We start from the raw sequence: 17,922 nt of genomic DNA on the forward strand, positions 1-17,922 counted from the left end.
CTCCTCTTCCCTTGACACACCTGTCATTTCTTTTCCCTAAAATACTGAGTTGCCAGTCCTGTCTTTCATTTCCATCTCCGAGGAAGCAACAATGTTACGTTCTTAGATGTTAGTCAATGTTAGCTCAACCTTCACTTCAAGCCAAAGTCCAGGAACAGTAAAGCCCCCAGAAAGAGGTTCAATGTTGGAAACCTGCAGTCAGACGAAGTGAGAGGAAACTTCCAGGCAAACCTCAAAGCAAAGCTCGAGGATGCAATCCGCCTCACGGACTCGTCCCCTGAAACCCTCTGGGATCAGCTGAAGACTACCATACTGCAATCCACTGAAGAGGTACTGGGCTTCTCCTCCAGGAAAAACAAGGACTGGTTCGACAAAAACAACCAGGAAATCCAGGAGCTGCTGGCAAAGAAGCGAGCTGCCCACCAGGCTCACCTTACAAAGCCGTCCTGGCCAGAGAAGAAACAAGCCTTCCGTCGCGCATGCAGCCATCTTCAGCGCAAACTCCGGGAGATCCAAAATGAGTGGTGGATTAGCCTCGCCAAACGAACCCAGCTCAGTGCGGACATTGGCGACTTCAGGGGTTTTTACGAGGCTCAAAAGGCTGTGTACGGCACCTCACCCCAAGTCCAAAGCCCGCTGCGCAGCTCAGACGGCAAAGTCCTCCTCAGCGACAAGATCTCCATCCTCAACCGATGGTCAGAACACTTCCAATCTCTTTTCAGTGCCAACCGCTCAGTCCAAGAATCCACCCTGCTCCAGCTCCCTCAACGGGCCGTTAAGGCTAGAGCTGGATGAGATCCTCACCCGGGAAGAGACATATAAGGCAATTGAACAACTGAAAAGTGGCAAAGCAGCAGGTATGGATGGAATCCCCCCAGAGGTCTGGAAGGCTGATGGCAAAACTCTGCATGCCAAACTGCATGAGTTTTTCAAGCTCTGCTGGGACCAAGGAAAGCTGCCTCAGGACCTTCGTGATGCCATCATCATCACTCTGTACAAAAACAAAGGCGAGAAATCAGACTGCTCAAACTACAGGGGAATCACGCTGCTCTCCATTGCAGGCAAAATCTTCACTAGGATTCTCCTAAATAGAATAATACCTAGTCTCGCCGAGAATGTTCTCCCAGAATCACAGTGCGGCTTTCGCGCAAACAGAGGAACTATTGACATGGTCTTTGCCCACAGACAGCTCCAAGAAAAGTGCAGAGAACAAAACAAAGGACTCTACATCACCTTTGTTGACCTCACCAAAGCCTTCGACACCGTGAGCAGGAAAGGGCTTTGGCAAATACTAGAGTGCCTCGATGCCCCCCAAAGTTCCTCAACATGGTTATCCAACTGCATGAAAACCAACAAGGTCGGGTCAGATACAACAATGAGCTGTCTGAACCCTTCTCCATTAACAATGACGTGAAGCAAGGCTGTATTCTCGCACCAACCCTCTTTTCAATCTTCTTCAGCATGATGCTGAAACAAGCCATGAAAGACCTCAACAATGAAGACGCTGTTTACATCCGGTACCGCACGGATGGCAGTCTCTTCAATCTGAGGCGCCTGCAAGCTCACACCAAGACACAAGAGCAACTTGTCCGTGAACTACTCTTTGCAGACGATGCCGCTTTAGTTGCCCATTCAGAGCCAGCTCTTCAGCGTTTGACGTCCTGTTTTGCAGAAACTGCCAAAATGTTTGGCCTGGAAGTCAGCCTGAAGAAAACTGAGGTCCTCCATCAGCCAGCTCCCCACCATGATTACCAGCCCCCCCCACATCTCCATTGGGCACACAAAACTCAAAACGGTCAACCAGTTTACCTATCTCGGCTGCACCATTTCATCGGATGCAAGGATCGACAACGAGATAGACAACACTCGCCAAGGCAAATAGCACCTTTGGAAGACTACACAAAAGAGTCTGGAAAAACAACCAACTGAAAAACCTCACAAAGATAAGCGTATACAGAGCCGTTGTCATACCCACACTCCTGTTCGGCTCCGAATCATGGGTCCTCTACCGGCATCACCTACGGCTCCTAGAACGCTTCCACCAGCGTTGTCTCCGCTCCATCCTCAACATCCATTGGAATGACTTCATCCCTAACATCGAAATACTCAAGATGGCAGAGGCCGACAGCATCGAATCCACGCTGCTGAAGATCCAACTGCGCTGGGCAGGTCAAGTCTCCAGAATGGAGGACCATCGCCTTCCCAAGATCGTGACAGAGGTGCACCAAAGAAAAGGTACAAGAACTGCCTAAAGAAATCTCTTGGTGCCTGCCACATTCACCACCGCCAGTGGGCTGATATCGCCTCAAACCGTGCATCTGGGCGCCTCACAGATCGGCAGGCAGCAACCTCCTTTGAAGAAGAGCGCAGAGCCCACCTCACTGACAAAAGACAAAGGAGGAAAAACCCAACACCCTACCCCAACCAACCAATTTTCCCCTGCAACCGCTGCAACCGTGTCTGCCTGTCCCGCATCGGACTTGTCAGCCACAAACGAGCCTTCAGCTGATGTGGACATTACCCCTCCATAAATCTTCGTCCGCGAAGCCAAGCCAAAGAAGAGAGTCAATGCCCTTAATTCATTTGCCTTATTTTTCAAAAGTTTTTTTTTAATTTAGACATACAGCACTGTTATAGGCCAATTTGGCCCTACGAGTCTGTGCTGGCCAATTTACACCCCAATAACCTATACCCCAGTATGTTTTTGAAGGGTGGTAGGTAACCAGAGCCCCCGGACAAAACCCACACAGACACGGAGAGAATGTAGAAACCCCTTACAGAGAGCACTAGATTCTAACCCAAATCACTGGCACTGTAAAGAAACTGCGCGAACCGCTGCACCAACTGTGATATCCAGTTATTTGTAAGACTCCTTGTATTAAAATTGATGCAGCCCAGCCTTGTGTTTTTCCCATGTGCATTGTCAGGTCTACAAATGCCCCGTTTTAATGACCGACTTAATTTTTCTTTTCTATTGGTATGTTCCTCACTCTTTACTGTACATCTGTGTGCCATTCCCCTTCCAAAGTAATTTAAAACCTCCTCAACAACATGAGAAATCCTCTCAGCACTACAAGTTTGTGGGACCAATTCCAGTTCAGATGTAATCCATCTGTTTTTTTTTTTAAAACAGGTTCCACCTTCCCCAGAAACGGTGATTCAGATCCAGAATCTGAAGCCCACTCTCCTGTACTCATTGGACCTGTTCTTCCAGTCCTATATTCACTACCACATGGCACCAGAATTAACTGGCTCTTCACAATGGGTAGTTGATGATCAGAATCTTTGACCTCCACAATGCCAATGAGGACATCAAACATGTGGCATAGCTCAGCCTCTGCAATTGAGCATGTTCCAGAGACAGGAAAGTTCACTGTGAGTGACAGCCTTCATTTGGGTGAGCAACCAAGGCACAGATGTAGCAGATTTCCATGACCACTGACTTTAAAAAAAAAACTCAACTTCTAGTGACATGTTTTTCAAAGAGTTGGAGTTAAGAATGTAGTTCTCGGAGGATAGGATCTAAGGAGGTCATCTTCCTACAACATTGACAGTGCTGCAGTAGCTGCTCGAACGGCAACACTGTCACCGACGTAGACTTGAGAAGAGCAAGGAGTAGGGTATAGCCTATGAGCACTCCTCTTACAGCCCACCCAATGGCCCCATGGTTAAAAATTGTCTGTAGAATGGGGGTCCTTATCCAGACCTCAAGGATAGCGGGCTGACACAGGGCCACAGAGCAGGAGGACACCTCCTGCCAAGAAGGATAAAACTTGGAGAGGATCCTACAGAGTTGGAATCACAACAGCGGACCAAGCTCCACATCAGGGCTTGGTGACCACCACAGGCTGCTGGTGGCCAGGTGCTGGGTCTCGGAAATGTAAAGGTGCAATGGTGAGCAGGGCCTTGAAGGACCTTGGGGGATGACAGATTCCATATGCTTCAGGATTTCTGAACCAGGAGTCAAGAAGTCATGATTTGGATGCTTCGAGCTCAGGTTCATGAGTGGACATATCAGGAAACAGTGGAGTTTTTGGGGGCACAGGAGGCAGTGTCATCAGAGGTGACAGTGGAATCCACAGACACTGAATGGCTCTGAAGAGACCCTCTTTTGCTTCCCTTTTGTCTTGATAGTGGCACTGCATTTGTAGAACCTCTTTGTGTACCTTTACAGGGCAAACAAAGGCAAGATTTTTGACTATTTTGCTTACACAATAAATGAAATCTTATTGTGAAGATTCCTGGTTACAGAACAAATATATTTCTATGTTTAACTTTCTATGTTTAACATTTAAAAACAACAAAATTCAAATCATTCAAAAATGCAATGCTTCACAAATTGATGACTAGGCCAATATAAATTAAAATCTCTCAGAATTTTTTAACTCAGCAGAAGGCAACATAATTAAGGTAGAAGAAATTAGACTAATAATAAAAATGCAACCTATTGTCAATAATTTTAAAAAGTACAGTCCAAATATTTCACCTAACCACATACCTTGGAAGCTTGGGGAGTGGAAATAACATGCACTGTACTGGGTTTGACTCCATTTGGTCTGGATCGTTTATAAAGCGCAAATCTGCTTTTCCTACGCCCCCTGTCTCCATTTGGAAGAGAACCATTATATCTGTGAATGAAACATAGGTTTACAAATAAATACAATTTATTACATTTTCCAAAATATATCCACTGATACCTCAAACTGCTTCACATTGGCAGCATGAAATAGCATTATTTAACACTGTATTCTCAATTAATGTAAAATGGTTGAATTTTAATTAAAAAAAAAACACATTTCTCATTATCTCATGAACAAATTATATTAGCTGAAGACTAGCATCTCGGAATAGTGGGTTTCAATATTAAAATGAGGTTATCTATTGCCTGAAGATAGTTGCAGATACTTACTCGCATCATTGAAAATATCTACATTAAACCACTTCTTCACTTTGGCTGCTTGGTCACCACCAGTCTTCATGGCCTGGTTTGCAGAACTTTAATCTGATCCAATGGATCTTTAGCTCTGAATACACTATGCTTCTTTCACTGTATTGATATATACGCTTCGATTGCTCAGTGGTTAGAGCACAGGTCTTGAAAACAAGGGGCCACGATTTTGTTCCTCACTGGGGTCTCATTGATGTGAGGGGCGCAGGACAAAGAGGCGACTCTCTGTCTTCCTTACAGTAGATAAAGTTGAAGAATTTCATATATTACATTTGAAATGTAGTATTACATGACAATATGGAACTTTATCTTACTTTTACCATATAGACCTGTACTGTAGCTTTATTAAGATGGTATTTAATTTATACGTACATTATTGAGTTCAATACATGGTCATTTTACTGAACCAGTTTTGGTTTCATTTTTGCTGTTGAATGTAGAATGGATTTATACCACTGCTCATTGTTTGTTGTACTTATATAGATCGAGGTTCAAAGTCTATCCAATTTATCAAAGTAATATACTGGCTTCAGTATGAAGATAGAATTTAGTCAACACAAGAGTTGTGCAGTGGTTACACAGTTCTAGGGGCACAAGCATCTCTTGAATTCAAGTAGATTTATTTTCCTTTTAATGATTCACTCTCAATCTGCAGCAGCTCAAGTCTAGCTATTCTTAGATGATTATATCATAGAACCTGAAGGTTCAGGGATGATACAAAAATTTTGATTGGCATCAATACGTTTAAGTTCCTTTTGTAAGAAATAGCATTTTGATGAGAGTCAGAATGGAATAATTATTAATTATGAAACTGTCAATAATTGACCATGTCAGTTGCTTCCAACTGCACAAGTTGATGTATCCAAAAATAGCCTTGGATCAGAACTAAAACAACTTACATCACCTTAATCAAGAATTTGATAATGGAACATGTAGGATTTGCTAATCTTCTCTGCATTACAAATAGCCAGGGCAAGGAAGTTAGCCAGAAGATGCATGCATTTAAACAGATCTTTGAAATTTTCATAAGTGACAATTGACAGTAGGAATGAGCAATTATTTTGTTATCATTTGAGTTAAGATTATTTATAAAGGAAACCTAACTGAAAGGGGAAATGACACATAAATCATTGAATGTGAGCAACATAGTGTGGAGGGCAGCATGGTTAGTACAACTCTATTACAGTGCCAGCCACCAAGGTTCAAATCCAGCACTGTCTGTAAGAAGTTTGTATATTTTCCCCATGTCTATGCAGGTTTCCTCCCACATTCCAAAGATGTAAGGGGGTAGTATGTTAATAGGTCACGTGGATGTATTTGGGCATTGCTTGGGCTGAAAAGGCCTAATTACTCTGCTTTATTTCCAAATTTTAAAAAAATGTATTAGATAGAATTTTCCTACTCTTTGGAACACTATGAGTAAGTAATGATAAAGCCTAATTTTATTCATCTGCCTTGGAAGGGCATTCCAAGACATTTGACTAATTTCTAAAATGATCATAAAACATTACTGGTACTCATCTCATGCCATGCTACAACTTCAGGAATATCTGCTCTCCATCAATAGTGAAAAAAAACAATTCATTCTGGTTCACTATGCTTTCAATCTATACCACCCTCTCTATTAATGCATAGAGGTCTTCACTTCAGATCTTTACACAGGCAATAAGAATGGAAGTAGAGTGGTTTTAAGGATCACTTCATTAGGTTGCTCCTTGGCCATGTCAATGTAATAATTCCAGGCTTTTCAACAGTTCATTTATTCTGAACAACTATTCCTTTTGCAAGACAACATTCATTCCAGTTATTCCTGGAAAGAGAGTGAAGTGGCTACTAAAATATTTAAAAACATTCTGGAATCAGTAGATAATCAATGTTTATAATTATATATATTTTTTATTTTGTGAAAATAATTTCATAAATAGGACCTGCTGGGCTAAATGTTATTTCCAAATTCCAAGATTGTCTTCCATTATAAATTATGAAACTTAAAGGTATTAGAATTAACCACAACAATCTCATCTAAGCACAAATAATAATTATTCGATAATTAGCCAGGGTAGTTGTCTGCCCTCACAGATAAATGCAAGCAAGCATACCAAATCTAGTCTGGCTAATTGCTGTCCAATTGGTCTACTCTCAAACAGCAAAGCAAAATTAAGCAGCACTTTTCACCAATAATCAACTCTCTAAATTCCAGTTAGGTGTTGCCAGGACAACTTGGCAATTAGGAATAGGCAGTAAATGCTGCCCTTTCCAATGGCACACAGATCCAGAAAATGAAGCTTTAAAGGAAGGCACTGACCCTGTTGTATAATCCTATTTTCACAATTACTTTTATTGTTCAATAATTAGCCTTGTCACAGCCTGTAGACACACAGGAGACTATAGATGCTGAAATATGAAGGTAAACATATTCTGCCAGAAGAACTCAAGCTGGTCAAGTCACATCAGTGGGTGAAAGAAAAAGAATAGTGGATACTTTGTGCCTAAAGTTGAGACAAGGGAAATAGTGTTGAGAAGCCCATGTAAAGAGGACAGGATGGTTGTGGTTATACAGGAGCCCCATATGGGATTGGTAAACCATCCATTCTCATTTCCCCTTTTCTTTGGTCCCATTCCCCTCTACCCCCATTTCTAGGCTGGATTCTTCTGCTCTCATTTCCCCCACCTTGTGTTCTGCACCAACATTCTTACCTTCCTTTGATAGGTTCCAGAATGGACTGTGTTTGTCTTAGATTCACCCACCCCTAATGACTCATCCTCCACCTGATCACTTTGCTTTTCTTACTCTATCCTTTTGTCTGTCATCTGCCCATCCCCTGCCTCTGCTCATTAGGTTTCACTCCTACTTGCTTCACCAATCCCACATGGGGCCTCTGTCCCATCTCTTGCACCTAGTCTCCTTTACATTGGCTTCTCTTCCACACTTCCCTAATCTCGACAAAGGGGTTTTGGCTCGAAACGTTAACCATTCTTTTTCTCCCATTGATGCTGCTTGACCCACTGAATTCCTTCAGCAAAGTATATTTATCCTTGCAGCAGCCCTTGGTGGCTTTGAACCCAACAAAAATGTGAATACTGCTGTCTTCAATACCACTGAGATTCACCCAAATTCAAACAGACCTCAAGATGCCCTTTCTATGGACTAGCTGATCTCACTAAGTGTGCTCTTGCATGTTAGAGATTAATTACTGGACTGCTCATGAAAGAACACGTCTCACTGACAAGCATGAACTTGATAGGTCTGAACAGACCTATAAGCATTCAGCTAATTGCAATTATGTGCTAATATTTTTCCATCACATGTAAACGCAATCAGATTAGAATTGTGGATATGTTTTTTTTTAATTGTGTTAAAAGGTAAATTATGGGTTAGTTGGTAGGACAATAATAATAAAGAACAAGGTATTTTACTGCATAGAAATATTCAGACAATAAGATTTTAATAGTCAAGATATTGTGGGGGAGATTACAATATACAAGCATTCCTCATGTTTCAACATATGGTTTTAAAAATCTGAAAGCAACAGTTTGTGATCCTGGTATGCAGACAAGGCCAGACCACATTTTTCTTGGAACTTTTAATGAATATGTCATGTTAGCTTCGGTTTCCCTTTTCCTAAGGGAATGAGACACGAGCATCAATACAGTCAGGTCAGTTACAGCATGTCAGTGGTTAGGATGGGCATCTGAAATAATTGTTTAAACTGGACCCCTTGAATGAAGCCAGAGATATGAAATTATATCCATTTTTCTTCATTAAGAAGGAGCTGTTCAGTTTACTAAAAGCCTAGAATTAGATTAGTGATATAAAACAGCATTTGCAAACCACTTGATATAGGCATTTAAGTTTGTCCATAATAGATTAAAAGTAGTAGCTAACAAAAAGCTCTTTAAAGTGGATCGTTCGTGCCGGCTTAACAACTTGACAATCTTATAAAGATGATGAAGAAGAAAACCTCTGTTGATCATAGGTGAGACATTTCACTGTTCAGTTCATGATTAATTTCAGTAAACAGTGAGATTGTCTGCATCAGCCAGAGACTTCTTTTGAGAATCATCTCATGTGTAATGGGCTGTGGGTGTTCTTATGTGCCAGGAACAATCTTACATCATTATGAATTTAGACTTAGATGGCCACTTTTCAACATAAATGCCCAATACATAGCCATAATAGAATCACAAAAGGACATTTGACTGAATATGTCCATGCTAATCAAAAAGCATCATCCAGCACTCATACTACAGGCCTAGAATATAGGGTGGCACGGTTGGCATAGCAGTTAGCACAATGCCTTTACAGTGCCAATGATCAGGACTGGGTTTCAAATCCTGAACTGTCTTTAAGGAGTTTGTACGTTCTCCCCATGACTGCATGGGATTTCTCCAGGGCCTCTGCTTTCCTACCACCATTCAAAACATAGGTGTAGGTTAATTGGGTGTAAATTGGGCAGCATGGACTTGTGGACCAAAACGGGCCTGTTACCGTGCTGTATTTCTAAATTTAAATTTACAGTAAAACCCATTAACCAGAATTCAAGTAACTGGTGGCCTCAAGCACCTGGCAAAATAAAAAAAAAATCACATTAATTGGTAAAATTCACTTATCCTGTATCTACCAATCCCTAGAAGTGCCAGATACCAAGGGTTTTATTGTATCTTCCAGAATTTAGTCCATTGTCCTGCAATGTCATGGCTGTCTCTTACAAGTATCCTTTCAACTACTTTTTAAATGCAATAAGACTAATAAGTTATACATCAGATGTATAGAATCTATTGTAAAAATGTACAAATTACAAGATTTATAAGCATTTGGAATGGCAGGGATTAATTAGGGATTAGTCAACATGGCTATGTTCATGGGAAATCTTGTCTCACTAATTTGACTACATTTGTTTGATGAAGATGGTGCAGTAAATGTTGTCCTTCAACAAAGCCTTTGACAAAATCTGGCACAGTAGACTTTTCCAAAATATTAGTGCCCGTGGGATTCCAAGTAAACTGTTTTTTCTTCCCCGATTGGATGTTTGTGAACAGTGGTATACCACAGGGGTGATGTATGTAATATACATGAATGACTTTGATATGTACATAGGAGATATGATTAAGTATGTGTGTAGATGAAACAAAAATTATTGGTGTTGGATACAGTGAGTTGGGTTGTCTAAAGCCTTTACATAGTATAGATCAGCTGGCAAGTCAGGTGGATCAATAGCAGGTTGAATTTAATTCTGTTACAAGTGAGGTGATTAATTTGGGAGGGCAAAAAATCTAGGACATACACAATAAAGGGTAGGGTCCTGAGCAGTTTTGATGAACTGAGAGACTTTGAGCTACAAAGTCCATAAATCACTAAAATTGGCAAGATAAATGGAGCGCGTGGTGAAGAATGCATACGGGATGCTTGCTTTTATAGGTCATACATAGAAAGTAAGAGCTGGGAGTCATGTTACAATTATTGAAGCATTGATTAGGTTTAAACTTGAAGCAATGTGTGCAGTTCTTGTCATGATACCATAGAGAGGACAAGATTATGCAGAAGCTGCAGAGGGAGGTTCACCAAGAAATTGCATAGAATCAAGAATTTCAGTCGTAAGGAAGGTTTGGATAGGCTGAGATTTTTTTTCTCCAGAAAGGAAAGAGCTGAGAGATAGTCTGATAGAGGAATGCAAAGTTATGAAGTTAGGTGGTGTGAATCTTTATCCCATGGGTGACACTCTCCAAGATAAGAGGATGTCATTTTCAGGCAGGACGTACAAAGGTTTGAGGAGATCTATGGTTGGAATCTGGAATGCACTGCTAGAGTAGATGGTGGAGCATATACTTGCATAAAATCTAAGAATGAACTAGGCAACCACAAATCACCAAGGCATAGAAGGCCATGAAATAATGAAGGTTAAGTGGGATTAGTGTAGATGATTAACATGGAGGCATGAACAATGAGCTGAAGGGTGTTTCTTTGCTGTATGTCTATGGATATGGAATGAATTAAAACAGATCTCTGCACTAATGTGATCATTCACTCTGACTATATTATGAATTACAAACAAAAGGTATGCACGTTCATATGTAATCTATGCAATCAAACTGAGAAATTTCCAAATGATCATCAGGTTTTCCAATTTTAAATATGAAAACAGAAAAAAGTTCACATTGAAGAATTAAATTTCACAAAAGGTATGTTTATAGAGAGAATACAACTTCGATAATTATTTTGCCTAACAAACGTGTGGTAGAGATTGCCTGATAAATATATCTAAAATCATATTCAGGGGATCTAATTAATTTAATTAACTTTTGACTATGGCTTTCTTCAACATAACTGGAAAATCATCAAGACACAAATCTTCTTCTGCCAAACTCTTATATAGTTGTGAATAAAAGAACTTGGAAGAAATACAATGGTGTTAATTGGAAAAGATGATAGATTCCTATTATTTGAACCTCAAAATATATTTATTGGGGATTTCTTTGGTCTCATTCACAATGTTCTGTGAATGATTAACAGTACAGAGGAAACTGCCTCTATTCAAAACAGTTTAATACCCATGACTTTGGGAAATAGAATCTTGGCCACCTGGTACCAACGTGGAATCAGGGACATTGAGGATTGTTATGATCAACAGAGGCCATTTATTTTGAGGGACTTAAATATAATTGACCCAACAACACATTCTTCCACTATCTCCAATTGTGAACTTTTTTGAGGAAAAGTGGAGACCATTAATGGTCCTACCAATGTGCTCAGACATGGAAATTCTAATTCAAATGGGGAATGCAACTAAATTTATCTCTAATATATGTGCTCTGATCCAAGATCAAAGCCCAAAATCTGGACTACATAGATTGAGGGAGAGATGGGAATTGGATTTGGGCATTGCAGTCGATCCAAAATGCTGGTGAGATCTTTGTGTAGATAGGACTACCTTAATTAATTCTAGATATAGACTGATTAATTAATTATAATTTTCTGCATCAAAAGATGCATAAAAATAAATCGAAATTTTCTGATAGATGTTTTAAGTGTAGTATAGATGTTGAAACCTTTTTACTTTCCACCTAGTAATGCACAAAATTAAGACCCTTTTGGATAGAATTTGGGGAAGAATTAAAAATAAAATTGTGGTTGTGAACTACCCTGTAGACCCGGAATTCTTTTTTCTGGATTTAGCAGAAGTTAACTTCTCCAGAAGTAAATCTAAATTTATTAAAATTGCATTGTCAATAGTCAGGAAATGTATAGCAGTAACATGGAAATCTGATTCCCTACTTCACATTGATCGTTGGAACATGGAAGTCTAAAGTTATATTCCCCTTAAGAAGATTACTTGTAGTCTTAGGAATAGACATAGTATGTTCATCGAAATTTGGCAACCTTATTTAGATTACTTAAATGCCAGATTGTATAATTTATTTTGATAATTGTCAATTAGTATACTCCTTATTAGAAATGTAATACTTTTTAAATGATGTGACTCTGAGATGTTGAACCTTGCTCCTGTTGCTTTTTCTTTTCTATTTTCTTTCTTTTTATCTCCCTCTATTCCCTGCTGTCTGTCCCCTTTGCCTTCAAATCTGGGGAGGGGGTTCTGGGAGAAGATGGACTGTTCTTTTTTTTGGACATTATGAATATTTTTTTCTATGATTTTATATTCAATGTATTATTGTTATTCTATTAATTGAATCTGGGATCAGAGCAATGACCTGGGCAGGATCTGTGACAGCAGTGGGGAGGTGTCAGGGATCCGAGCGGGGAATTCGGGCGCCTGGGCAGGTTCCACGACGGCAATGGGCAGGTGTTGGGATTGACGACGGCCAATACAAGTATTCTGCTGCTTCAACTGGGCTGCAGATCAGATAAACGGAAAATCCAGTTAACCGATACACATCGGTCCTGAACATTTTGGATATTCGAAAAGTACTGTACAAGATAAATTCACATATCTTAAAAAAAAATTCTCATTGTTAAAAATGATCAAATATTGCAACATAAATTACACTATTCTCAAGTCACATGAGAAATAACCCAGAACAGAAGGTTCCAAAATATGCCCTCAGATAACTTAAAAAATGGATAGATGACATAAGGAAAGGTCATAGACAGATTCTTCATAAGATATTGCAAAAAAAATCAAGAAAAATTAAATAGAATACAAATGACTGAGAATGCATTGTCAGCCAAAAAAAGTAAAGTGGAAACAAAGAAAATAAGTATTAACCATTAGTATGAAGAGTTCAAGTTAAAGAAGGAACAGCAAGGGGGAAGAATGGATGAGAGATTCACAGAAAATTTACAGTGTGGAAGGAGACAATTCAGCTTAACATGTCCAGCTGGCTGAATATTAGAAATGGAGCTGAAGTAGGCCATCTGACCTATCTCCATCATTCAATCAGGCCATGGACTCTGATTCATTTACCCACCTGTTCCCCATAACCCTTAATTCTGTTACTATCCAAAAATCTATCTGTGCCTGAAAAGCATTTAATGAGACAGCCCCTGCTGCTTTACTGGGCAGACAATTCCACAGATTCACTACTCTCTGGTGAAGCACTTCCTCTCCACTCTGTGAATTAAGTCTACATCCCTAAGTTCTAGTTTCACCTCCCAGTGGAAACAACCTCCCTGCTTCTATTTTATCTATTAATTCATAATTTATATAAGATTCCCCCACTCATTTGTCTAAACTCCAATGAGAACAGTCCCAGGTTACTCATCTGTCCTCATAAACCAACAGCATCATTTCCAGAAATAACCTGGTGAACTTCTCTGCACTGCATCCAAAACCTCACTCAAGGAACCAGAAATGCAGAGTACTCCCAGTGCAGCCTCACCAGCATCATGTACTGTTGCAGAAGGATTCCCTGCTCTTAAATTCAAGCCCTCTAGCTATGAAGGACAACATCCTATTTGTGTTCTTGTCATCAACCTTTTTACAATTCATGTACAAGCAGTTCCAGGTTCTCTGCACAACACCATCCTGCAATTTTTCACCATTTAAGTAATAAATTTAACTATTTTTCGATTTAACTATTTTTCCTTCCACATTTACCAAAGTTATATTCCACCTGCCAGACCTTTCCCCATTCACTCAACCTATCTACACCTGTACCTTTCTGCCAACTCTGTGTTCTCTACACATTTTTCCTATTCACTCATTTTAGTGCCATCAGCAAGCTTAAACATACTACGGGATACACAAAAGTGCTGGTGAAACTCAGCAGGTCACAGTTTCTATAGGAAGCAAAGGGTAACCAATGTTTTGAGCTAAGCCCTATATCAACGTAATAAGCAAAATGCAACCAGGTGTCTGAATTTAAAGATGGGGGGAGGGAGGAAGGGGCAGGGGAAGGAGTGCAGGCAAGAGGTCATAGATGGATATAGGTGGGAAGGTAGAAGAGGAAAAAGAGCTGAGGTAATAGGGGAGGAGTACCTCTCTGAATGGAGGGGGAAGGTGAATGAGGAGCTAGAGGAAAGGAGATGGAGGGATAGAGAAAGAGAGATAGGGAGGGGGGATTTAATGGAAGCTGAAGTTGATGTTAATGGCATGCTCAGATGGAATATTAGGTATTATTCCTCCAATTTGCAGATAGCTACAGATAGGCAGTGCCTGAGGCCATGGATAGGCATGTTGGTGTAGGAATGGCATGTGGAATTAAAATGGTTAGCTACTGCAAGATCCCTGTTATTGCAACAGACAGAACAAAGGTGCTCGACATAACAATCTCCCAATCTGCGTTTAGTCTTTCCGATGTCGAGGAGGCCAGAACAGGAGCACCGGATGCAGTAGATGTACATCGGCTGAGTTTCTCTAGCACTTGTGTATTCCACAACTCCACTGACTTAAACATGTTACACTTGGTCCCCCCTCCAAATTATCTTTGTATATTGCGAGCAGTTGTGGGATTAGTATCGATCCCTGTGGGCCACCACTAACCAGTAATTGCCAACCAGTGAAACACCCATTACCAACTCCACACATCCTCATATAAGAAAAAGAGAAACTAGGTGAAAAGAAAAAGAAGGAGGGGTTAGTCTATGGGAGAAAGAACAATGAGGAAGCTGGAAAGGAATGTGGGAAGCAGAGGGACAAAAAGGTGGGGAGGATGGAGGTCAGCCAAGCGAATGAGTCAGCAGGAGAGAAAGCCGCAGAGTTGCAGGTAGGACAATAGTAGAGGGAAGAGAGAAGGGGGAAGGAGTAGGAGACCAAGAGGAAGAGAGTGTAATGATGGTAATGGCTGAGAGATGAAAAGGATAGAGGGTAAGTGGGAGGATAAAGTGAGTGAGAGGCCAAGAAGGAGAAAGGGATTTTGGGCAGGAAGATGAAGGGAATTGGACAAAGGGAGCATTAAAGAAAAACTGAGTGGGAGTGGTAGAATGTGAATGGGTGAGAGGCAGGGAAGGGAGTGAAGGATCAGGAAGATCGTGGCAGGGAAAGATCAGTTGGAAATATGAACATGAGGGCAAAAGGGGCTGGCTGACTGGAGAGGGCAAGTGAGTAGTCACGAGAGGGTAAAGTGAGTGAGGTTTCAGGGAGAGAATAGGATAGTGGGTGGGAAAAATGGAGATGGAATGGCAAAAGGGATGTCTTATGGGTGAAATTGAAAATTGTGGGTGACCGTGCAGATGAGCGGGCAGGTGGAGAATGGCAGAGATGGAGAGGACAGCAATAGGAAGGTAAGCAGAATGAGGTTGGGATGGGGTTAACAAGAATGTGAAAAGAAAGGCTGCTGCGAGTGAGGGAGATGAAAACAAAGTGAGTGAGAGAGAGGAACCAAAAAGTTGGGGAGCAAGGAGGGAGGGAATGAAAAATGAGGAGAAAAATTAAGGCAAGGGACAGAGAAGAGAAAATTATGATTGTGAGAGTAGGCGTAAGAACAGGAGGGTGGGGAGAATAGAGAGGATGACAGAGAGATGATGGGGTGGCAACAATTGTAATGGAAAATAGTGAAAAGTGTATAATATTGGGAGTAATGTGGAATCGACCATGGAGTGGAGGTGAAACAGAAACTGACTAAGCAACCAATTGAGACAAGTAAAACAGCTCTGAAGATAAAAAAAAAGGCAACTACAATCAAATAGGTCTAACTACAACTTCTACAAAAAGAAAATGAGAACACTCAAACAAAAATTAGATACAAGACAGTTAAAGGGGGACAAAAACGATTGACAGTATCGAGCCCATCCCCTCCCCAACTCCTCACTGGTACTGAAGTAGAATATTGAATATGCCTGGTGCGAAGTGAAAGAAAAGTCAGGGCAGGCAAGTTGAGAGCATCTGACGCTCTGGCAGAGAGAAAGGCACAAAGGGAAACCAGCAGCAGAGAACAGGAGCTGACAAAGCGGAGGGTGAAGCTTCGCCGGGGTCGGAGCCACATCCCTCGGTCACCAGAAGTGGAGGCGAGAGGCGCAGGGACGGAGTACAATGCAGGGATGTGCCACCATGACCCCCGCCCCGCTCACCCCAGGACGATGAGTTCTCCGTACTTGACGGGATCCTTGGTGGGCGCGCTGTGATCCTGCTGACTTGATGAAAACATGAGTGGCGCTCGACGTCCGTCCCCCTCGTTAATCTTCACCGTCCGCCGCCGCCGCCGCTATCCAGCAGCCCACCATGAGTTTGATTTCAGTTGGAATTTGTATCGCTCTGGAGTTGCTTTCAGTTGGCGCCACTCGCCCGACTTTCGGTGCCTTCCCCCGGGTTTCGGTCCACTGAACTCGTCAGCACCGATCGGCCAAATATTTCCTGCATGAAGAAAGAACAGAGCGGAAAGAAACAGTCAACAATCAGATTAGTCAGTGGGACGGGAGGGGGAGGGGGAGGGGGCGGGGCGAGGGCGGGAGCTACCAACTCCCGGACAGCCGGGAGGGGAGGCAGAAGCCACTTGAGACACACAAAGACAATCAAATCCCCCTCCTGCTCAATTTCCCCGCGTGCTCTTTAATAGTTCGCCACGTAACTTTGCTGCAGGAGGATCCCATTTACAGATTTTTAAAAAATTAATAGATTGCAATCCGTCCTGTCCACGGCCGCCCCATTTTATTCTTGGTTCCCTGTCTGAGGGTGTTATGTAAACACAACAGACGGAGCCGCTGCGTGAGGCGCGAGCGCCTGGCACAGGACGGGCTGCGATTGGGTGGAGAGAGAGAGAGAGAGCGCGCGCGGGCGGCGGAACGAGGCCATCCGCGGCCCAAGTGTTCAGGCGACGGCGGCTGGTGGCCGGCCAGGCCGCGTCCCTCAGGGCTTCGGCCAGCGCCTTCCGACGGCGGCAGCTGGCGACTCCGCGGCAGATGTCAGCGCCCCACCAATCGCTGCCGCTGTGACTGTCGGCCGACGGCTCAAAGAGGCGCTGATTTATAGGTTAAGGCGGAGTGAAGGCCGGTCCTGGGGCCATGCTGGCACTGGTAGACCCGGGGAAAACAAGGACTCCGCTGTTACAAAAGCTCCCCCCACCCCCCCTTCCCCTCCGATAAGGCACGTCAGGCCACAGAAAGCACAATGTCCCAGCTGTGGCTGACGAGACTCGATTCACCGTTATTTAATTTTAATCGCACGCGGATTCGGGACGTGTCAAAGGCATTCTCCACACTCACACAACAGTGCTGATTAATAGGTTTCGTACGAGTGCATAAATTATTTCCTGATGCACCCTTTACGGTGTCAAAAGAAAATGTACCATATGTCGTTGGCCATGCAATTACAAGAAAACGACATTCATGTTCAATGCAAAATCCCGAGGTTCAGCTCTTGCCAAACCACACCAAAGCTGCTCACTTCTGGGTTCTGTAGTTGAGCCTCACACTGGAACAGTGCTCCACGACTTCTAAGGTAAGCCACCATCCTCTAAATATAAAGGCTGAATTTCCAACAAGTTCATCAAACAATGTACGATCTTACAGTTTCTGTCCAATCCGGACTTCCTTTTAAATTGCGAATGAATAAAAAGAACATTTGAAACTGGTGATGAGGCGA

At 42.1% G+C, this 17,922-nt stretch overlaps 1 protein-coding gene across 4 annotated transcripts in view; it reads right to left on the minus strand.

Annotated features, from left to right (window-relative positions):
- The window catches only part of LOC138753671 (E3 ubiquitin-protein ligase pellino homolog 2), a 109,233-nt gene that overhangs the window by 23,695 nt on the left and 67,616 nt on the right, over positions 1 to 17,922 (minus strand). For 2 of the 4 annotated variants that reach the window (XM_069916931.1, XM_069916932.1), the window contains 2 exons: positions 16,413 to 16,695; positions 4,499 to 4,628 (listed from right to left, as the gene is read on the minus strand). In XM_069916931.1, the coding sequence (XP_069773032.1) occupies positions 4,499 to 4,628; positions 16,413 to 16,489 (207 nt within the window). In that variant the 5' untranslated portion in view covers positions 16,490 to 16,695. Of the gene's footprint in view, positions 1 to 4,498; positions 4,629 to 16,412; positions 16,696 to 16,910; positions 17,004 to 17,922 lie in introns of those variants that run through there. The other 2 variants (XM_069916933.1, XM_069916934.1) reach the window with 2 other exon arrangements.

Source organism: Narcine bancroftii, chromosome 2 (genome assembly GCF_036971445.1).
Source record: "Narcine bancroftii isolate sNarBan1 chromosome 2, sNarBan1.hap1, whole genome shotgun sequence".
Taxonomy (NCBI): Eukaryota; Metazoa; Chordata; class Chondrichthyes; order Torpediniformes; family Narcinidae; genus Narcine; species Narcine bancroftii.